Source organism: Manihot esculenta, chromosome 4 (genome assembly GCF_001659605.2).
Source record: "Manihot esculenta cultivar AM560-2 chromosome 4, M.esculenta_v8, whole genome shotgun sequence".
Lineage (NCBI taxonomy): Eukaryota > Viridiplantae > Streptophyta > Magnoliopsida > Malpighiales > Euphorbiaceae > Manihot > Manihot esculenta.
Window position 1 is genome coordinate 26,712,467 of NC_035164.2, and position 22,016 is coordinate 26,734,482.

A 22,016-nucleotide genomic window follows, 5' to 3' on the forward strand; every position below is an offset into this window, starting at 1 on the left:
AAATTTAAAATTTTTAAATTTAAATGTCTTGATAAAATTAAATAGATTATAATACTGAATTTATATATTATTATAATTAAAAAATAGTATATTAGATAATAATTTTTTAAAAAAAGTATAGAATAAAAGAAGTAACTCATTTTCATCTCTGTGGTGCAAGAAATTATAATATGTTTTCTTTTTATTTTTTAGTTATATTTTATTTAATTTTTTTGAATTTTAATTATATTTTTTCCTTGATGCAATGTCATACACGTGTCTTTAAGTGCTGTCTTATATTATTAAGTAGTACCATAAAATTAATAGTAAAATAATAAACAATAAAATTATAATTTTTTTTTATTATATTGGTATGATTTCTTATAAAGAATATACTAAAATTTATTGTAATGAATACCTAATATGAAATTTAAAAAGTAAAACTCTAATAAATATGAGATTTATTGTAATTTTTATTAAAATTAATAATAAATAGAAAGAAATTAAAATTATAGTTTTTTATATTAGATCAGACAAATATGAAGAAAAATAAATTTAAAAATTTTGAATTAAATTATATTAACTTTTAAAATTTAAATTAAATTGTAAAATAATTAAAAAAATTTAAATTTTTTTTATCAATAATATTTATCTATATGATAGATGAGTATAATAAAATAATTTATATCAATGGTCACATTATTATTAAAACATACTCTTTTTAATTTAAATTTTAAATTTAAATATAATTACAATAAAATTCTTAATTTTAAATAATCTTACCAACTATTAAAGTTTTAGATTAATTTATTTTTTTATCAATTTGTCTCCCTCCACACATGCTGCAAACAATAAGTGCTAAAATTCTGCAAACTCCTAATTAAATGTACTAAAACCAAAATATTGCCCATAAGATCAACTTGGCCAGAAATCATATGGACTACTAGAAGATTATTATTTTCAATATATATTTTATCAATAGGCTATAAACCCATGGACCCAACATCCATTGGTATCTATAACAAGTCCTTCACAAAAAACCATTAAGTTTGTATCTAGCATCGAGCCATCAGTATTTAATTTAAACCAACCCATCTGTGGAGGCCTCCACTCACCCAAACATCTCTCTTACTTTTTCGACAAACAGCTAATTAATTATACACCGCAAAAATCTCATTTGCCATACCTTTAATTTCATTCACATCAGAGGATAATCCAACAAACCCCTCTCCGAATAATATCAAATTACGATAATTCCAAAAACAAATATTTTAGACCAACTTCTCTTATCAGATAAGGGATCCAAAATACATAGATTCCTTAGGATCCAATCTTTTATTCTAGAAAAACTTCCAAAGAACCAACTTTTTACCATAGAAGGAATAAGATCATTCCACATGGAGTACATCCAAGAACAATTTCGAAGTACATGCATACTTATTTCCTCATTACTCAAACACATCAGACAAGCCCCAAATGAGCTCAAATGTCCCCTTCTTCTTTTTCACATTCATCAACAGTCGATCATGAGAAGCTAGCCATAAAAAAGATCTAACCCTCTACTGGCACTTCAACTTCCAAATCTTTCTCCATACTGGATCGCTTGGAACACCTTTGTCTACAAGTATATTATATGCAGACTTAATCGAAAACTCACCTAAAGAGGTAAATTTCAAAATAACTATGTCTAACCTCAATAGAGCATCAATGGGGAGAAAGCTGTTAAAGCTCTCCCATTCCAAAACACCATCTGAGCTAACAAAATTAGCAACTAATAAAGATCTCACAGAAAGAGACACATCACCCACAACCTTATCAATAAACTTAAACCCTCCACTACACTAACAATCACACTAGAATAAAGCTCTCCTTCCATCCCCCAACACCCAAGCAATCCCAGATCTCAAAACTTTTCAATTCTCATACAGGCCCCTCCAAAGCTTAGAACATTTGGCCGGTGATGAAGCCACTTCTAAGCAATCATTTTCAACTTTGTATTTTGAACATAAAATCTGAGCCCAAAAAGCAAGAGACCCAAAACAAATAGCCCACCCTAATTTCATAAGAAAAGATCGATTCATCAATCTAGAATCATGCAAGCCTAAACCTCTCGCAACCTTCTCCTGGCACACACAATCCCATTTAACCAAGCCTAAACCCCCGCATCCTTCTCGTGGCACACATAATCTCATTTAACCAAGAGAATATTTCTCTTTCCATTGTTGCATCCCCACATAAAATTTCTACAAATCGAGTCAACCTCTTTGCAAATAGAAACGGAAAACTTTGCAGTTTGCTAAGAATAAAACAGGATAGTAGAGATCACTAAATTAGCCAAAGTGATTCTACCTGCTAAAGATAATTGATGAGCATTTGAATATGATAATCTCTTCCTAACCTTTTCCACAATATAAAGATAAGCATTCCTGGTTACTCTAACTTAGATAATAGGAACCCCTAGATATTTCCCAAATTCTTACACCTCTTATAGACCCGCATTTTTACTTATAACACTTCTCAAGCTAGACATCACATTCTTGGAAAAGAAGATTTAAGATTTTTGAAAATTAACCTGTTGTCCATAACATATTCAAAAATCCTCCAAAATGTCATTTATTAGACTAATCTGATCTATCGACGCCTCAGAAAATAACACCAAATCATCTGCAAAGAATAAATGGGAGATCGGAGGTCCCCCCTTGCCTGAAACCACCGGTTTCCATTTATTCAGCTGACAACTCTACTCAATAAGATAAGATAAACGCTCCTCCATACACAAAACAAAAAGGTATATGGACAAAAGATCTCCTTACCTTAAACCCCTAGCAGGCTTGAAAGAATCCGTAGCACTTCCATTCCACAGGAGTTACATAGAAGAGGAGGAAACACAATGCATCACTACTTTAATAAAACTTATTTGAAAACCCACTTCAAACAAAGTATCATATAAGAAATCTCATCTAACTCTATCATACGCCTTCTACAAATCAAGTTTAATAGCCATGAATCCTTTCTTGCCCTTCTTCTATTACATAGAATGAAACACCTTTTGTGCAATAATAATATTATCTGTAATATGTCGTCTTAGAACAAAACTTGACTGCATAGGACTAATAATAGTTGGCAATGCCACTTTCAATCTATTGGCAATAACTTTTGTAACCACCTTATAAAACTTACTTCAAACAAAGTATCATATAAGAAATCCCATCTAACTCTATCAGATGCCTTCTCCAAATCAAGTTTAATGGTCATGAATCCTTTCTTGCCCTTCTTCAAGTACATAGAATGAAACACCTTTTGTGCACTAATAATATTGTCCGCAATATGTAGTCCTAGAACAAAACTTGACTGCATAGGACTAATAATAGTTGGCAACATCACTTTCAATCTATTGGCAATAACTTCTGTAACCACCTTGTAAATAACATTGCATAAACTAATCGATCTGAATTGAGACAAAGAGATAAGGCTCTCTACTTTTGGAATCAAAGTTATAAGAGCTGAATTCATATCAATATTTAAAAGACCTCCAGCAATAATTCTCCAAACTTCACTGCAAATGAACCTCCCTACTGCCTCCCACTGAGATTGAAAATACCAACATGTAATCCATCCAGGCCAGGAGCCTTCCAAGGCTTCATATCAAACAAAGCCCCCACGAATTTCCTCATCTAGAGCCACTGCACTAAGTTTACTCATAAAAATCTCATCACAGGTTGGAAAGCAATTTCTTATAGGAAAAGAAGGAGCAACTATCACCTCCTCCATGTATAGCTTAGATAAAAATTTTAAAGCATTTTGTCTTAAAACCACTTGATCCTCCTCCCATCCACCATCATTATTCTGAATACGTTCAATCCAATTCTTCTTTCTTCTCTGAACAGGTTTCAAATGAAAAAAAAAAGTGGTATTACAATCACCCCCATGAGCTAATCTCTACGCCGTTTGTGCCCACAACACTTCTTCCCTAGCCAAGACTTCCTCCAAATCTTTTTTGAGTTGTTTCTCTAACCGAACCAGAGGCTTAACAAACCTCCTAGCTAGAGCACGTTGTCATCCAAAGCCACTGCACTAAGTTTACTCATACAAATCTCATCATAGGTTGGAAAGCAATTTCTTAAAGGAAAAGGAGGAGCAACCATCACCTCCTCCATGTACAGCTTAGATAACAAATTTACAACATTTTGTCTTAAAACCATTTGATTCTCCTCCCATCCACCATCATTATTCAAAATACATTCAATTCGATTCTTGTTTCTTCTCTGAACAGCTTTCAAATAAAAAAAAAGTGGTATTACAATTACCCCCCTGAGCCAATCTCTACGAGCTTTTTATGCCCATAACATTTTTTTCCTAGCCAAGACTTCCTCCAAATCTTTTCTGACTTGTTTCTCTAACCGAACCAGAGGCTCAACAAACCTCCTAGCTATAGCATGTTGAATGCCATGCAAACGAGCTAATAAAATTCTCTTTTGGCGAAAAATATTACCAAAAATTTCATTGTTCCACACTTTAACTTCCTTTGAAAACTTATCAATATTTAAGCTGATATCCCATTCTTATCCCATACCGAAGACAACAGCCTTGAAAAATCCTTATAGGTCACCCATGCCACTAGGAAAAAAATGGTCTATTTTGGCAATTCCTAGGCTAGAAGCTGCATAAGTTTATAAGAACCAGACAATGATCAGAGCCTACTCACGGGAGATGCATCACCATCACCTCTGGAAATTTCATTCTCCATTCACTGTTGCATATAGCTCTATCCAATCTTTTAAACAAATTTCCTTTGCGCCAAGTATACCTACACATTTTAAAACCAAAATCAATCATACTAGCACTATGAAACCAATCAACAAATAACTTGAAAACTCCAAAACCATGACGACTATCTCCAACTCTGTCATTAGGACTCAGAATAGCATTAAAATCACCACTTAAATGCCACAGGCCTGTTATATGACTTGCTAACAACTCAAGCTTGGGCCAGAGAGTAGATCACTTACTTTTATTGGGATACACATAAACTGTTGTAAAATTCATCATAAACTGTTGTAAACTTTTTTTGGCTATGATTGGACGAAGGTTATGGTCAAATACCGAACATTTATAGGCGGCTCGAGAAACAAGACAATTATCATTTATAAGCAGGTGCATACAACGTGATGCAAGCATGGAAGACTAATAGACTACGTGCCCTGGATCCTAAAGATAACTATCACATTCGAATATAAAGAATCGAAGACCAGTGGGGGACCTCTGATATTACATAATAATCGCCCAAGCCAGGATATGAGTTGTCATCCAAAGACAGGGTCACGCAACAAGATTCTGATAAGCCAGTATACAGTCCTACTTGAGTAAAGGAAGACTCGGATACCGTGGCACTTGATTTTTCACCAAGACTCGCTCTATTTAGAAAATGTCGAGTCTTCACATAAAGTTAATGTTAGCGGATATTATACAGTAGATAGCCATTACGCCTGTAATCGCATGATCACCAATCAATCAACTGGCGAGATCTCCTATTAATTGATTGGCCACATCATTGCTGAATTTTCAGAAAATACTATAATTGACCCGTCTTCTTACAATAAAAAAACTAATAATCACAAAGACAAATATATGTAGATGCCAACCACCTCATATTCTCTTTATTACAGAATTGACCAATCACAACAAAATTCTATTTCAACCACATATCACCTTTGTTTCAGTAATATCATTTATCATATTAAATTTTTTTTTTAAACATCATTATTAATATTTTTATAATATTTAAAATCTAAATTTTATATAATTTTTTATCATCAATTACAAATTAAGATGGACTATTTTTTAAAAAATTAATTAAATATAATGAAATTCTTAATATCAATTATAAATCCGTTAAATATTAATACTTAATATTAAAGTAAATTTTAAATGAAGCAATTATTAATTAAAAAAATAAATAAATTTGAAGTTACAATAAACGAAAAATAAAACATAAATGGAAAGGAGAAAAATAGAATTGTCAAGAGCTCATTAACTGATTTTAATATAAATAGGTTTAAGTAAAATTATTTTTTAAAAATTTTTAAAAATTTCGATAAAAATTTATTTTTAATTTAAAATTAATTTTCATAAGAATTAAAAAAGTAAATTATTATAATTTTAGTTTTATCTAATAAAAAAATTAAAAAAATAATTTAATTTATTTAAATTATTTTAAAATTATCATTCCAAATAAAGTATATATTTTTCAAATTTCAGCAGAGGAAATTATTGTAGATACCAGGAGTCTTTCAATTGTCTAGGCTTCATTTTGTCTGAACCAGTGAATAAATCCATAATACTGATAGTTTTATTAAATACATAATTATGTATGTTATTTTGTTATAAAAGAATGGGAATATATAATATTAAATTTATATTTTTAAATAAATAAAAAATTTAAATTAACAATTTATTACATTCTATATATTTACTTAATAAATAATACCTTAATGATAGTTAATATTTATTTGAACATAATATAATTATGTCTTCAAAACAACACTTTTATTTTCTAACTGGTATTAAAATTATTTAAAAATTATTTTATTTTTTATATTTTCTTTAAATATATAAATATGTAATATTTTTTAATATATTTTATTTAAAAACACAGAAAAATAACTGTAATAAAATAAGTACTAAAATTCAATAATGACAGGTAAAAATTGTCCAGCATAATCTTCATAAATAGAGCTTCAGAAAGAAAGGGAAAAAAAACATGGAGGAAGAAGAATAGCACATTTACTCCTTAAGGTATTATAGTCCCTAAACCCTTGACAAGTGTCCCTTAGCTAACATTCCACTGAAAAATGTGTCGTAAAGAAACAACGCCATGTGTCAATCACACATAAGACAAATGGCCTTATTAATTTAATGTTCATTAAATTAATTAATGGAGCTTAATTAATTACCAATAAGTAGGAATGGGCTTTGTTAACTTTAAAGCCGAGCCCATTCAAGTCCATAAATAGAGAAGCCCATGTAAAGCTAAGCCCAATTAGAAATTCCACTTAGGCCCATAATCAATTCCTAATTGGGCGAAAGCTACCACATATAGAAAAATTTCTAACTCCAAATTTTTTAAGTTAATTCATTTTTTATTTAATTTAATTACGATACAAATAAATAAGAGAGAGAGTCAACAACTCATCATCAGAATAGATGGGTATTGAGTCGGTTCGATTTAAAATTAAACTGAATTGAATAAATTGAGAATCGAGATTTTAATATTTATGAAAATCAAATTGAATTAATTTCGGTCAGAAATCAAATCGAATTGATTCAGTTCAATTCAGTTTGATTTGATCGATTTTTATTAATAAAAATCAAGTCGAATCGAATTGAAAATAATTAAAAATTTTGAAATTAAAATCGAATTAAATCGAAATGAATAAAAATTCAAATTAATTTTTTTAAATTAATTCAATTTAATTAATTTTTTTGATTTGAACCGAATACTATTCACTCCTAATCATAAGCCTCTTCCAAACTGAAATAAAGGTTTTGTTTGGTTGAGAATTAAAAAACTTGAAGTTCCAAGGAAGTGTGAAAATTATTTTTATTTGACCATAATTTTTTTTATATTTTCTGAAAAGTTAAAATGAAAAAAAAAATTTATTTATTTTCATCCAATTAAATTATTTTTTAAAAAGTGGATTTTTTTTTAAAAAAAAAAGACATTTGAGCTAAACAAAGTTAAAATTAAAAGAACTCTGTGGGAGAACTTGGTTTCTGGAGAGAGAGAGAGAGATAATAGTCAACATAATTATTTCTATGAAAAGGATTCACATTAAATTGTCAAAATTTTAGACCTTTTATTTTAGATATTTTTGTGGCTTCAAAATTATTTTTAAAAAAATGCAAACAAAGAAGGAAAGATGGTTTAGTGATAGTCTAATAATTATTTTTATGATTCTATGAAAAGGATAGACGGCGGGTGAATAGTCAGAATTTCAGATTTTTTTTATTTTTCAAACTGTTGAAAAAAACAAAAGAAAGAAAGAAAGCAAGAAAGAACTGGTTTAGAGTATGACAGTTAAAATCATAGGCAGATATAATATATTTATTTAAAAAAATTATTTATTTACACTCATAAATTTAATTTGATGGTAAATATATTTAAATAAATTTAAAAAATTTTAAATTTTATTTTTTAATTTTTATTTTTATTTAAAAAGTAATTATTTTATTATAAAAAATAAAATTTATATTATTTTAGATAATTCATAATTTCTTAAATCTGTTTTTTTTTAGTATTTCTATGAAAAGGATTGACAGTTGATAGTCGACAGTCGAAATCTTAGACTCTGTTTTTGGATTTTTTGTCGCTTTAGAACTATTAAAAAAAGAAAGCAAGAATTTATTTAAAAAAAAAAAAAAACAAGAAAGACAGGAAGCTGGTTTAGTGATAATCTACACAATTATTTCTAAGCATGTTTAAAAATACTGAAAAAAAAAAATTTAAAATATATATATATATTTTTTATATATAATTGCTAGGTTTTGAGATTTACCATTGGTTCTCTCAATAATACGTTATAGATATAGCAGTATTGTATCATCAGTTATAAAATTATTATTATAATAATTTAAAATTACTATAAAATAAAGGGAAAATTATTTTTTAATTTCTGAGGTTTAACGTAATTAATATTTCTGTCCCTTTATTTTGGCGACCCAACACTTAAGTCCCTCACTTTCTCTTCCGTCCAAATTTGTAGTCCTTCCTGTTCATTTAAACCGTTTGGTCAAAGAGTCAAAGGTGAGATGTGATAATTTTTCTAAAAATATCCTTCTTTCAATGTGAAATTCTAGAAAAAGAAGAAGAAGAAGAAGAAAGAAGCAGATGAAGCTGCAGAAAGAGTAGGAAAAAGAAGAAGAAGAAGAAGAAGAAGATGGTTAATTTTGTCAATTCACGTGTCCCAAACGGCTATTTTGGATGGAAGGACTACGAATTTGGACAGAAAAGAAAGTGAGGGACTTAAGTGTTGGGTCGCCAAAATAGAAGGACATAAGTGTTAATTACGTTAAATCTCAGGAACTAAAAAATAATTTTTCCTAAAATAAATTTAATTTTCTCGTTATATATTATTTATTTTAATAAATAATTTATTTTATATTTAATAATATTATAATTTTAACTATATTTTTTATTTATAATAAAAAATTAATAAATTATAATTTTATATAGCAAATATAAATACTATAATTCTAAAATTATTACCGTTATAATTACAGTTTAAATATATAAAAAAATAATTTATGTAAATATTTTATATCTATTTTTGTATTAGTATTTAATGGTGTCAAATTAAAATACCTTTTAGCCTAAAAATTCACTCTCCGAAATTCAAACTAAATCTAACTTATATAGACTTCATGGCCAGAAAAAAATTATAAACTTGGTCTATTTATGACTTGATGTAAATTCAATTTAAATAAAAATTTTCCTTCAAACAAAACAGTTTCCCGGAAAACTCAGTCACCACCTACCCTTCATTTTAAGTACTAGACCAGTCTACCATGACCTTTCTCTTTCCTTCTTTGTTAGCTGCAACTTGCAATCCCCATTTTAATTGCAAAATCCACTGCTAATCTTTATTTTTATAATTTAATATTTTTTTCTTTGAAATTTAATTTATAAAAAGTAATTTTCTCTTTTAAATATTTTAAATGTCAAAAAATATAAAAATAATTTTTTAAAAAGATATTTTTATGAAATAAACGAAAATTTAATTTCAAATAATTTAAACATAAAATTAGTTTTGAGATTTTGTGGACAGAAATATCTTGAATTTGAATTTCCAATTAAAAAAATAGCTGCCTTTATATTTAAGATAATTTTATTTTTTTATGTGAAAAAAGAAATTATGAATAGTAAATCTTAGTCAAAGAAGTTAATAACAATAATGAAACGAGAGATGCAAATTTTGTTTTTTTTCCTAACAAAGTCAAAATAAAATTTAATGGATCAATTATTTCATAATAATTTTCCCACTTGGGAAACTCCTTATTTTCAACATTAAAAGTCTTCAAATGGAAAAGCTTGAAATTGACTTTTATTCTATGAAAAGTAATTTATAATTTTATTATTCCAAAAAGGTATAATTACGACATTCATATATTTTATAAAATAAAACTCTTTAATATCTTTATAAAAAATCATTAATAAATCTTTTAACTTTGATAGGAGAATAAAATAATATGAATATTATTAAACTTAAATCCAATATTAATCTAGTTATACTTAAATAATTAAATAATGTAGTTATTAAATAAATATTTATTATAAATAAATTTTTCTCTGTATCAAATATTACATATAAATATTATATATTAAAATATTTTATTAAAATTTTATACTCATTATTATTATAAATTATATACATATTAAAAAAAATTATATTTTATATTAATAATATTAAATAAAATAAAATATTACATACTTTTATATTCTTTTATAAATATTTAGATATATACCACACTTCTTATAAATTATTTAAAATATTCAATATTTTTATTTTATTAATTTTATAAAAAACTGTATTTCATATTAATAATATTAAATAAAATTAAATATTATATATTTTATTTTGTAAAATTTTTATATTTTAAATTTTTATTAAATTACAATATATACATATAAATAAAAATATAAATTAATGTAAACGTTTTAATTTTTTTATTTTTTAGGTCTATTAAGAAATAAAACAACGTGCACATGTGAATTAAAAATTTTTTGATTAAAATTTATTAAAAAAATAACTAAATTGAGATAAATATAAAAAAATTTATTTTTCATTTAAAAAAAATTATTTTATTATCTAAAATTTTAGAATTAAATATAAATATAAAAAATATAAATATTAAAATTTTTTTTATTCAATAGACCTATAATATAATAATACTGTTACAAGTGCATACAGGCGTGCATCCAACTGTTGTATGGAAAAATTTTTCCTCTGCTCTTAATCTACATCCGTGATGAAAAATATCTATATAGGCATAAAGAAAGGTTCTTCTCTAACACAAAAGATTCGTCCTTGAGTGATGGCATCACTCGCTTTCTCCTTCAAGATGGGAACTCCAACTTTTGTGTCTATCCCCTTTAGTACTTCTTCTTCCTTTACTTTAAAAGTAAATTGCCAGAAAACTCTAGCGGAAACCAGTGCCAAAAACCTCCCTCCAGGGCCAAGAAAATTGCCTCTGATCGGAAACTTGCACAATTTGGTGGGCTCACTACCACATCACGTTCTTAAAGATCTAGCCATAGAACATGGTCCTCTTATGCATCTTCAGCTGGGCGAAGTTCCAACTGTTGTTGTATCATCAGCTAAGATGGCTCAGGAGCTGATGAAGACACATGATCATGTGTTTTCTCAGAGGCCTGAAATTCTTGCTTCCAGAATTTTGTCATATGATCATACTGATATAGTCTTCTCCAAAGGAGATTATTGGAAGCAAATGAGGAAAATTTGTTTAACAGAACTTCTGGGTTTAAGAAAAGTCAAGTCCTTTGCTCCTATTCGCGATGATGAGGTCTCAAATCTCCTTGAATCCATTCGCTTGGCTGGAGGATCGTCTCCTGTCAACCTGACAGAGAAGATTATGTGGCTGACTAGTGCCATAGTTTGCAGAGCAGCTTTCGGCAACAGATGGGAAGATCAAAAAGCAGTCATATCAATTGCAAGAGAAGCTGTATCTCTATCAGGAGGTTTTGACTTGGCTGATCTATACCCTTCTAAAGAATTTCTTCATGTAATCACCAACATGAAACCCAGGTTAGAGAAAATGTATCTGAAGTTGGACAAGATTTTGGACAACATTGTAAACGAACACAAGCAAAAATTGGCGAATCGCAAAGGTGAACCTGCAGATGATGAAGATTTAGTTGATGTTCTTCTCAGGCTTCAGGGAAGTGGGAGGCTTGAGTGTCCGATCACTATTGACAATATTAAAGCTGTCATTTGGGTTAGTATTTCTACTTCAAAACCTGTTTTTTTGTCGATTATTTTTACAGTAGACTAAGTGATTAACGTGATAATTCTGTTGTTTTAATTTTCTCCAGGATCTGTTCGCAGCTGGAACTGATACTTCATCAACAACAACAGAATGGGCTTTAGCAGAAATGATCAGGAACCCAAGAATCCTGAAGAAGGCACAAGAGGAGATAAGGCAATCAGTTCAAGGAAAGGAAACAATCTGCGAAGAAGACATTCAAAGATTACAATACTTGAAGATGGTGATCAAAGAAACTCTGAGAGTTCACCCGCCATTACCCTTGTTAATTCCAAGAGAAAGCAAAGAAACATGTGAGATTGGTGGCTATGAAATCCCAGAAAAAACAAAAGTAATCGTCAATGTCTGGGCTATAGGGAGAGATCCAGAGTACTGGAAAGATCCTGATAAATTTATACCAGAGAGATTCCATGACAATTCAATTGATTTCAAAGGGATTAATTTCGCATACATACCATTTGGAGCTGGAAGGAGAATATGCCCAGGTATCAGTTTTGGTCTTGCCAATATTGAGCTTCCTCTCGCTAATTTGCTTTACCATTTCGATTGGAAGTTGCCGGGGGAGATGAGACCTGAAGATTTAGATATGACAGAAGCCTTTGGAGCAACTGTTGGAAGAAAGGAAAATTTGCAGCTGATTGCTATTCCATACAAACCCTCTTCCTCATATCAGGCCTCAACCTAATTCTGGTATACATTTAGCTAATAAAAAAATATGATGTATTAATTACAATCATAACAAATCCTGCAATTTTATTTAAAATAATAAAATTTTATTATACGGGTGCACATGCACGTGTTTTTTTTTATATATTATCAAATTAATTTGGATTACAGGTTTTGAATTCAAAACCTTTTCTCCAATAAAATTAAAATTTTAAAAATATAACTAATATAAATGTGATAATTATATAGACCAGTGCCAGTGGATCGCAATCCAATTCATTACTTTTTGTCAGTTTATCGCACCAAGTTTTTTTTTTTTTTTTTTTTAAATCGAAGATAGAGAACATTATTAGAGAAAGATAAAAGAGCAACAAGCCCTGTACAAAGTGAATCTGGTAGGCTGGCTTATTGGAGAAGACCGGATCCCGCAATGCTTTTCTCGCCGACTTCTGTGCTATCATTCCTTTATCTCTCAATTTTATCAAAATTGTTTAGATGGTATAATAAATTAATAAAAATAAATAAATAATTTGAACGCTTCTGCAACCTGTCGCTTGTCAGACCGGTGATAGAGTTTATTGAGACAATTTCGGATAGGATGGAGCTTTCTGGTCAGTGGAGCCCATACTTGACTTGGTAATAGAGATGTAACTTTCTCATTATAGATATGTAGTTGAGTTTAGTTCCTGCACATGCACAGCGCAAATGCCAATGAATATCAACAAACACATGGAAAACTCACATAAGATTTATATTCATTTATTTTTGAATCCATGATAATTATGTCCAATTAAAAATTTTTTATGATTAAATTTATTAATTAAATAATTATTTTAATTTTTTAATGAATATTTTTTACGTAAAAATTTTGATATTTTATATTTATTTATGATTATATAGTCTAATTTTTTTATTTTATATAACAAAATTCGTTCTTTAATATTTATTATAATTATAGTTAATAATGAAAATAAATAGTGGGAAACTAGAATTTTAATTAAAGAGGAGCAAACTTTACGTTTTAATTAAACTATTAAATATCATTTTATAAAATACTAAAATGGCAAAAACAATACATTGGTATAGCTTACTATATTTATTAAACTCATATATCTTGATAGCTTGATACAGTTTTATCATATGAAAGATGAGATAAAGATGAGATGAGATATATGTGGATTTAAATTGAAAAAATTAATTCAATTAAATTAATTTAAAATTTTAATTTTAAAAATTTTAATTATTTTAATTCAATTCAGTTTTAATTAAAAAAATTCGAATCGAATTAATTAGTAATAATAATATATTATTTTTTATAATATAGAGATATTATATCACAATTAAAATTAAAATATTTTAATTAAATTTTAAAATATTAAAAATAAGAGAAAAAATGAATTTTTTATTAAAAAATTTAACCAATCAAATCAAACTGAACTGAATTAAATTGATCTAATTTTTATTTAAAATTAATTCGATTCATTTTAATTTTTATAAATATTAAAATTTTAATTTTTAATTTATTAATTCAATTTAATTTTCAGTAGCTATATAAGAGATTAGGACATTCATGGCATGTGATGGGCCAAAATGCCAAAATGATGGTACTTTATATCTTTCACATTTTTGTTATAGAGTTTTGTGTCACAAGTCATATCATTCACGTTCTGCTGTATATATTATATTTTAATTTTCAAATATAAAGCGGGGCCAATAAGAGTACTTTGATTTACCCTTATTGATGTCTAAAGGGTAAATAATTGATTAAATTCTGAGTTTAAATTTCTCAATTTATTTATTTAAAATATTTTTTTAATAGATCAATTATTTCTCCAACTTAGAAAACTTCTTATTTTCAACATTAAAAGTCATCAAATAGAAAAAAGAAAAATTTGAAATTGACCTTATTTGCAGTGATCAATGACTATAAAATATTAGGAGAATTATTATAACGTCTTTAATTTTTTTTAAAAATTCATTAATTTATTTTTATTTTAAAATTATATAATTATAATATTTATATATTTTATAAAATTAATCTAAGAGACAATAATATGAATACATATTTAAAAAAATTATTACTAATGCAAAAAATACATCTTAAACAGTGGTAGAATATTGCTTATTTATATATTTAAATTATAATTAAAAAGTTAATAGTTATTCGAGAACATTTATAAATATAATAATTTTTGCTAATAACAAAGAGAAAAGAAATATTATTAAACTCAAATCCAATATTAATGTAGTTATACTTAAATAATTAAATAATGTAGTTATAAAAATATTAAAATAAAATTTTCAACATGTTTTTTTCAATAATATTTAGTATATATTGTTGAATTGTATCAATTTAATACTTTATTGTTATTTTAATTTTGTAATAGAGTGTTATTGTGTTTTATATTAATTGTTAAGGGCTTTTTTATATTTTTCCTTTTTAGTCTTGTAATAGCCACGTGCTATCCTCATGTCTTGTTCTTGGATATAAAATGAAATACATACGTTTCTAGATATTCTTGTAATGTTACAATCTCAAAAATAAACTTTAAGATTTTTTTTTTTCTCTTCTTTCTCACTTCGAACATGGTATTAGAGCTAGGGTGTGACTCTCAGCAATGCGTCATCTTTTACGTGCAAGTGAACTTGAAAGTTCTCGAGAGATCTGATGATAACGAAACGAGACAACAGTAGTAAGGAGCAGATATCAACGATGGTGCTGAAAATAGGACAGATTGTGGTTCAAGGAATGAGAAATCCACTGAGTCTATAGTCTTTCGATCATCCAGGTATGGTTTTGGTCTTTGCAGCTCTCATAGGAACTAACTTTCGATATTGGAATAGGGCCTTTAGAATAGCCCTAGGTGCCAAGATGAAGTTAGGGTTTGTCATAAGTACAGTTTCGATACCTAGTAAAGACTCTAAGGGCTACAAGCGCATTTGACTCTTGACTTAGGAGAGCCTCTATTTGAACTTGATATGTACAGGAGGCTGCTTGGTAGACTTTTTTATATAAATTTAACAAGATCTGATATATGCTATACTGTACAATACTTGAGTCAGTTTATGAGCATGTCTCGAAAGTCATTAGGAGGCTGCTTTAGATGTGCTTCAATATCTTAAGGGGTCCTTACATCAAGGATTCTATTTTCTTGTGAGCTCTAATTTATCTCTCAATGCATATTGTGATTTTGATTGGGCCGCTTACACATATTCACAAAATTATTATCTGGTTATTGCATTTTCTTGGGGCCTTATTTCACATCTTGAAAAATAAAGAAACAAACTACTGTTTCTAAGTCTTCTGCAGAAGCTGAGTATCGTGCTATGGCTAATACAGTTTGTAAACTTTTTTGGATTAGCTACATTCTTCAGGATTTACAGGTCTACATTCAGTTGCCTATATTCCTTTATTGTGACAGCAAAGCAGCTATACATATTATTACTAATCTATTATTTCATAAATGCACGAAGCATATAGAAATCGACTATCATATTGTGAGAAATCAACTCCACCGGAAATTTATCTTACCCAGTCATCTTCCTATACAATACCAACTGGCATACCTCTTCATCAAAGCATTATCAGCTTGTCGCCATAAGTTGAACCTCTTGGCTTTACTTGCTTCAACTTAAAGAGAGGGCGTTGAATTGTTTTAGTTTAATGCTTTACTATTATTTTAATTTTGTGTAGGGCGTTATTGTGTTTTGTATTAATTGTTAAAGCCATTTATGTATTTTTCTTTTTTGGCCTTGTAATAGTCACGTGCTATCTTCGTACCTTATTAAAAGAAGCACAGAAACTTTCAGACACTCTTATAACTTTACAATCTCAGAAATAAACTTTAAGATATTTTTTTTCTTTTCTCTCGCGCTTCGAACATATATATATAATTTATTTTTAAAAAATATTTTGTAAACTCTAGTGCCAAATCCATTTATTAAAATAACAAAACACTATAATAAATAGTAGCAAAAAGTTTTACAGTGCTATTACAAAAACTAATATATACTATCAATATGAATAATTATCCTCACTAATACATAAAAATATATAAAATAACGAAAATGATGAACATTAATAACTATTTTTTTTCAATAGCGAACATAATTTTAATATAAAATATCTATAATTATAATTTTATAGCAATACCATACACTAATCACAATGGCTGTCATAAATTTTTAACAGTAAAATTTTATATTTTTGCTTCTTAAAACTTTTGATGCTAAATTTAACGTTTTTTAATGAATCTCAACCTTCATGTAAAATCGAAGAAATTTTATAATTCAATCGTATGGTTTTATATATAACAGTTGTTTATAGTTATCAATCATGTTAGGTTACACGTGGGTCCTACAATAACCAACGGGTAATATGCAGTCCTTACACATGCAACTTGGATTTAATAATTTTTCCACACTCTTAATCTACATCGAAAAATATTTATATAAGCAAACAAGAGTTTTTCCTCTAACCCAAAAGATTGGTCCTCGAGGGATGGCATCACTTGCTTTCTCCTGTAAGATGGGAACTCCAACTTTTGTGTCTATCCCCCTTAGTGCTTCTTCTTCCTTTCCATTAAAAGTAAATTGCCAGACAACTCCAGCAGAAAGCACCGTCAAAAACCTCCCTCCAGGGCCGAGAATATTTGGTGGGCTCACTACCACATCACGTTCTTAAGGATCTAGCCATAGAACATGGCCCTCTCATGCATCTTCAGCTTGGTGAAGTTCCAACAGTTGTTGTATCATCAGCTAAGGTGGCTCAGGAGCTGATGAAGAAACATGATCATGTGTTTTCTCAGAGGCCTCAAATTCTTGCTTCCAGAATCTTGTCATATAATCATACTGATATAGTCTTCTCCCAAGGATATTACTGGAAGCATATGAGGAGAATTTGTTTAACAGAACTTCTGGGTTTTAAAAAAGTCAAGTCCTTTGCTCCTATACGGGAAGATGAAGTGTCAAATCTCCTTGAAACCATTCGCTTGGCTGGAGGATTGTCTCCTGTCAATCTGACAGAGAAGATTATGTGGCTGACTAGTGCCATAGTTTGCAGAGCAGCTTTCGGCAACAGATGGGAAGATCAAAAAGCAGTCATATCAATTGCAAGAGAAGTTGTATCTCTAGCAGGAGGTTTTGACTTGGCTGATCTATACCCTTCTAAGGAATTTCTTCATGTAATCACCAACATGAAACCCAGGTTAGAGAAAATGTATGTGAATTTGGACAGGGATTTGGAGAACATAGTAAACGAACACAAGCAAAAATTGGTGAACCGCAAAGGTGAACCTGCAGATGATGAAGATTTAGTTGACGTTCTTCTCAGGCTTCAGGGAAGTGGGAGGCTTGATTGTCCGATCGCTATTGACAATATTAAAGCTGTCATTATGGTTAGTATTTCTACTACAAAACCTGTTTTTTTCTCGATTATTTTTACATTAAACTAAGTATTTCTACTACAAAACCTGTTTTTTTCTCGATTATTTTTACATTAAACTAAGTGATTAACGTGATAGTTCTCTTGCTTTAATTTTCTCCAGGATATGTTCGTAGCTGGAACTGAAACTTCATCAACAGCAACAGAATGGGCTCTAGCAGAAATGATCAGAAACCCAAGAATCCTGAAGAAGGCACAAGAAGAGATAAGGCAATCAGTTCAAGGAAAGGAAACAATCTGCGAAGAAGACATTCAAGGATTACAATACTTGAAGATGGTGATCAAAGAAACTTTAAGATTTCACCCGCCATTACCCTTGTTAATTCCAAGAGAAAGTAAAGAAAGATGTGAGGTTGCTGGGTATGAAATCCCAGAAAAAACCAAAGTAATCGTCAATGTCTGGGCTATAGGGAGAGATCCAGAGTACTGGAAAGATCCTGAGAAATTTATACCAGAGAGGTTCCATGACAATTCAATTAATTTCAAGGGGACTAATTTCGCATACATACCATTTGGAGCTGGAAGGAGAATATGCCCAGGTATCAGTTTTGGTCTTGCCAGTATTGAGCTTCCTCTTGCTAATTTGCTTTACCATTTCGATTGGAAGTTGCCAGGGGAAGTAAGACCTGAGGATTTAGATATGACAGAAGCCTTTGGAGCAACTGTTGGAAGAAAGAAAAACTTGCAGCTGATTGCTATTCCGTACACACCCTCTTCCTCATATCAGGCCTGCAACCTAATTCAGACGAGCAATGAAAGTTCTCGAAAATAATTTTACACATATTGTATACATTTAAGGGTATAAATGAATCAAACCGTTCGTGAGCTGCTCGAGATTCGGTTCGATAAAAACTCGACCGAGCTCGACTCGATTTCTAAATGAGCCAATTTTGAATTTAATTTTTAGACTTAATTTGGTAAACGAGTGAATGTTGAACTGCATAGTATTCGGCTTGTTAAGGTTCGTGAGCTCAACTGGTTTCTGAATTCACGAGCAAACTCGCGAATAAGACTCTTTTAAGTAAAAGTAATAAACTCAAACTCTACATATATTTTCAGAAGTCAAACCTAAATTTTTTAAAATTCAACTTTATATAGTTTAGTTACACTCTTAAACTTGCATATGTTTGGATCATTAAAATTTAAAAGTTTATCTGTATAAGTTTACCAGCTAATTTGTATATATACTTATTTAACTAAAATTATTTTAGTTTTAAATTTATTAATTTTAAATTAAAACTAATTATACATGTAAATAAATTGAACTAAAAGCTCGACTCGTATAAATTCGTTTCCTAAACGAATTAAACTTGAACTTCTTAATACTCGACTTGAATTCGAAATGAGTAAAACTCAAATTCGGCTCGAGATCGAAAAAATTTTAACTAACTAAATTTGAACTCTTCAAAACTCGACTCAACTCGGATCATTTACCCCTATATACATTTAGCTAATATTATAGTAAACTTCTATTTATATAATAATACTTCTTATATAACTTGCTTATATAATAAAGTTATTAATTATATAATTTTGTCAAAAACATTATTATAGTACAATTATAAAATAGATTGTATGTAAAATAAATAGTATATTAATCATTAACTTTATTTTAATGTAAATATAGATCAATAAATCATTGTTATTATTATAATAAACAATTAAATTCTCCTCAATTTAAAACTAATAACAATAATAATGAAAATAATATTAGAAAATTATTTTATTTTTATAATATCATAAATATTTGTTGACCTAAATAATTATTTTAATTAAAAAAATAATTCATATAAATATTAAATAAATTAATTTTATAATTATTAAGTATAATGTATTATAAAATAGAATCTACAAAAAATTACAGACTGAGATTCTATTAATATTGCTTCTTATATTTTTTATATTATTTAAAATTTTAATTATTGGAATTAATTATTCATTTTTATTGTAAATTTTGCCTTAAAAATTCTCACCAATACACTTTTTCTTTTCATCTAGAAAATCAACTATTTTTTAGTGATTTGAAACAATTATCATTAAATTGCCAACGACGAAATTTCATAATTATTTTTAGTGTAAAATACTAAAATGGACAAAACGACAACTTGGTAGCTTACTGTATTTATTAAACTCATATCTTGACAGCTTGGTACAGTTTTCAGATGATCGATGTTGTGAAGGTTAGAGCATTCATGGCATGTGATGGGCCAAAATTAATTAAAAAAAACCCTGCAGCATCCTTTCTCTGTTGGGTTTGGATTTTATCTATTCATGTGCAAATTCTTATAAATTTGGCCAGGAAGGATATATCATGACTATAAATATACTAAATTTTAATTTTTAATTTAAATTTATCTCTAAATTATCATTAAAAAAATTATTTATTATGATTTTAAAATTCAAATTATGTTCTATTTAGTATTTTTATTTTTATTTAAACTTATTTAGTATTTTAATAATAATTTAAAGATAAATAAAAATTGAAAGTTGAAATTTAGTATGTTTTTTTTTTGGTCGAAAGAAGAATTCATTGATTAAAGGCTTAAAAGCCTAGTACAGAAGCTTGAAGGAAACTAGATACAGCTTTTCCAGATAAAAGCCCAACCCATAAAAAGAAACCATAGTAAAGAAACTAACCCGACCCGGATCCAAAGGAAAAAAACAAATGCTAAGAAAACCAGCACCGCTCAACTGAAACTACTGCATGGCAAGGAGAACCATGAAGCGACCAACTGCTTTAGTTCACATATCGGTGCTGATTAGCCATCCACCACTAAAAAAATGAACCAAGATTCACCAGGATGGAAGAGATGCAGCACCACCAAAACAAACTTTAGCTAGAGGGATAACAGATCAAAGAAGCACCTTTTTGGGTTTTGTCACTAGCCGATCGCTAAACAGAGACGACCAAGGAAGTCGATCCAGCATGCAAGGAGCACAAGACCAAGAAAACAGCCGCACACAAGGGAGAGACAGGAAAGTGCTCAAGCCATTCTCAATCTCTTATAGGCGTTTGGAGACTGGGAGCATACAGGTTGATGCCGTGAGCGCCCCTGAGCTATTCTTCCCCCTTCATAGCAACTCAAAGAGGAACAGCAGGACTCAAGCTCAAATAAACCTAGAAAAGCCACATGCAACAGCTCTGAGAGAAGCAGGTTTAAACAGACAAGGCCCCTTCTATCAAGATTAACCTGCGGCAAAATGAAAAACATAAAAGAAAAAGTTATGTACAACCTAGTGTCAGAGACTATAGGAGGGGAAACTCTCTCTCAAGAAGTCGTCCCCTGTCCGGACGGGGCAGGGAAAGACTGGCGGTTCGGCAACAAAAAAGGCTCTGAAAGCCTAGAAAATAAAACAGAGAAACAAAGAAACCTTTCTCTCTCTAAAGGAATAAATACTTATAGAATTATTTTTACATGGTATCTTCAAATTCGGATGTTACTCAATATGGCAGTGGATGTGCTATTTGGATTGATGACTTCATGGATATGAGATAATTATCAGCTAATTTGAGGACTTAAACTACATATTCAAAAGAGTTTTTCAACAAACGGGTATGAACTTGCTGTTGTTTTGCTATTTATGGACATCTAGATGTAAAATTTCATTTATTATAAACATAATTGATCATGAAGATATGTGATGAAACTAGCCAAAATAAAGGGATATGATGAAGAAGAGAATGCATTGTACAAAAAAACTCATGAAATGAGCAATTTCAAAGTGAATTTTTTATGCAGCCCCTCCATTTTCTGATTGTAATGGCAACTGCGAAAGTATTAAGAAGAATCTGTAATTTTTTGATGTTTTAAGATTTATTTGTATTGTGTTTTTCTAATTTGATTTAGAGTTTTATTTTGAATAAGGT

The 22,016-nt window shown here is 29.0% G+C and overlaps 1 protein-coding gene, 1 long non-coding RNA gene and 1 pseudogene across 2 annotated transcripts; 2 read left to right on the forward strand and 1 right to left on the reverse strand.

The window, feature by feature from the left end:
* The first annotated feature begins 11,067 nt into the window (after positions 1 to 11,067).
* Positions 11,068 to 12,825, forward strand: LOC110613064 (premnaspirodiene oxygenase). Its single transcript, XM_021753988.2, has 2 exons — positions 11,068 to 11,991; positions 12,089 to 12,825. Exons 1-2 carry the CDS (start codon positions 11,071 to 11,073, stop codon positions 12,722 to 12,724), a joined length of 1,557 nt encoding a protein of 518 aa, XP_021609680.1. The 5' UTR covers positions 11,068 to 11,070; the 3' UTR covers positions 12,725 to 12,825.
* LOC122723508 lies at positions 11,984 to 12,609 on the reverse strand. The gene is made up of 3 exons (XR_006350414.1): positions 12,495 to 12,609; positions 12,300 to 12,422; positions 11,984 to 12,169 (listed from the first exon to the last, which is right to left on the reverse strand). It is a non-coding gene; the product is annotated as an uncharacterized LOC122723508 (long non-coding RNA).
* A 4,381-nt stretch (positions 12,826 to 17,206) lies between the features above and the next one.
* Positions 17,207 to 18,920, forward strand: LOC110612602 (annotated as a pseudogene).
* The last annotated feature ends 3,096 nt before the right edge of the window (positions 18,921 to 22,016 follow it).

Excerpts from the sequence above, each read along its gene's own strand:
- LOC110613064 (XM_021753988.2), top strand. The coding sequence starts at position 11,071 with ATGGCATCACTCGCTTTCTCCTTCAAGATGGGAACTCCAACTTTTGTG. Across the intron at positions 11,992-12,088 it reads ATATTAAAGCTGTCATTTGG|GATCTGTTCGCAGCTGGAAC; the intron begins GTTAGTATTTCT and ends AATTTTCTCCAG.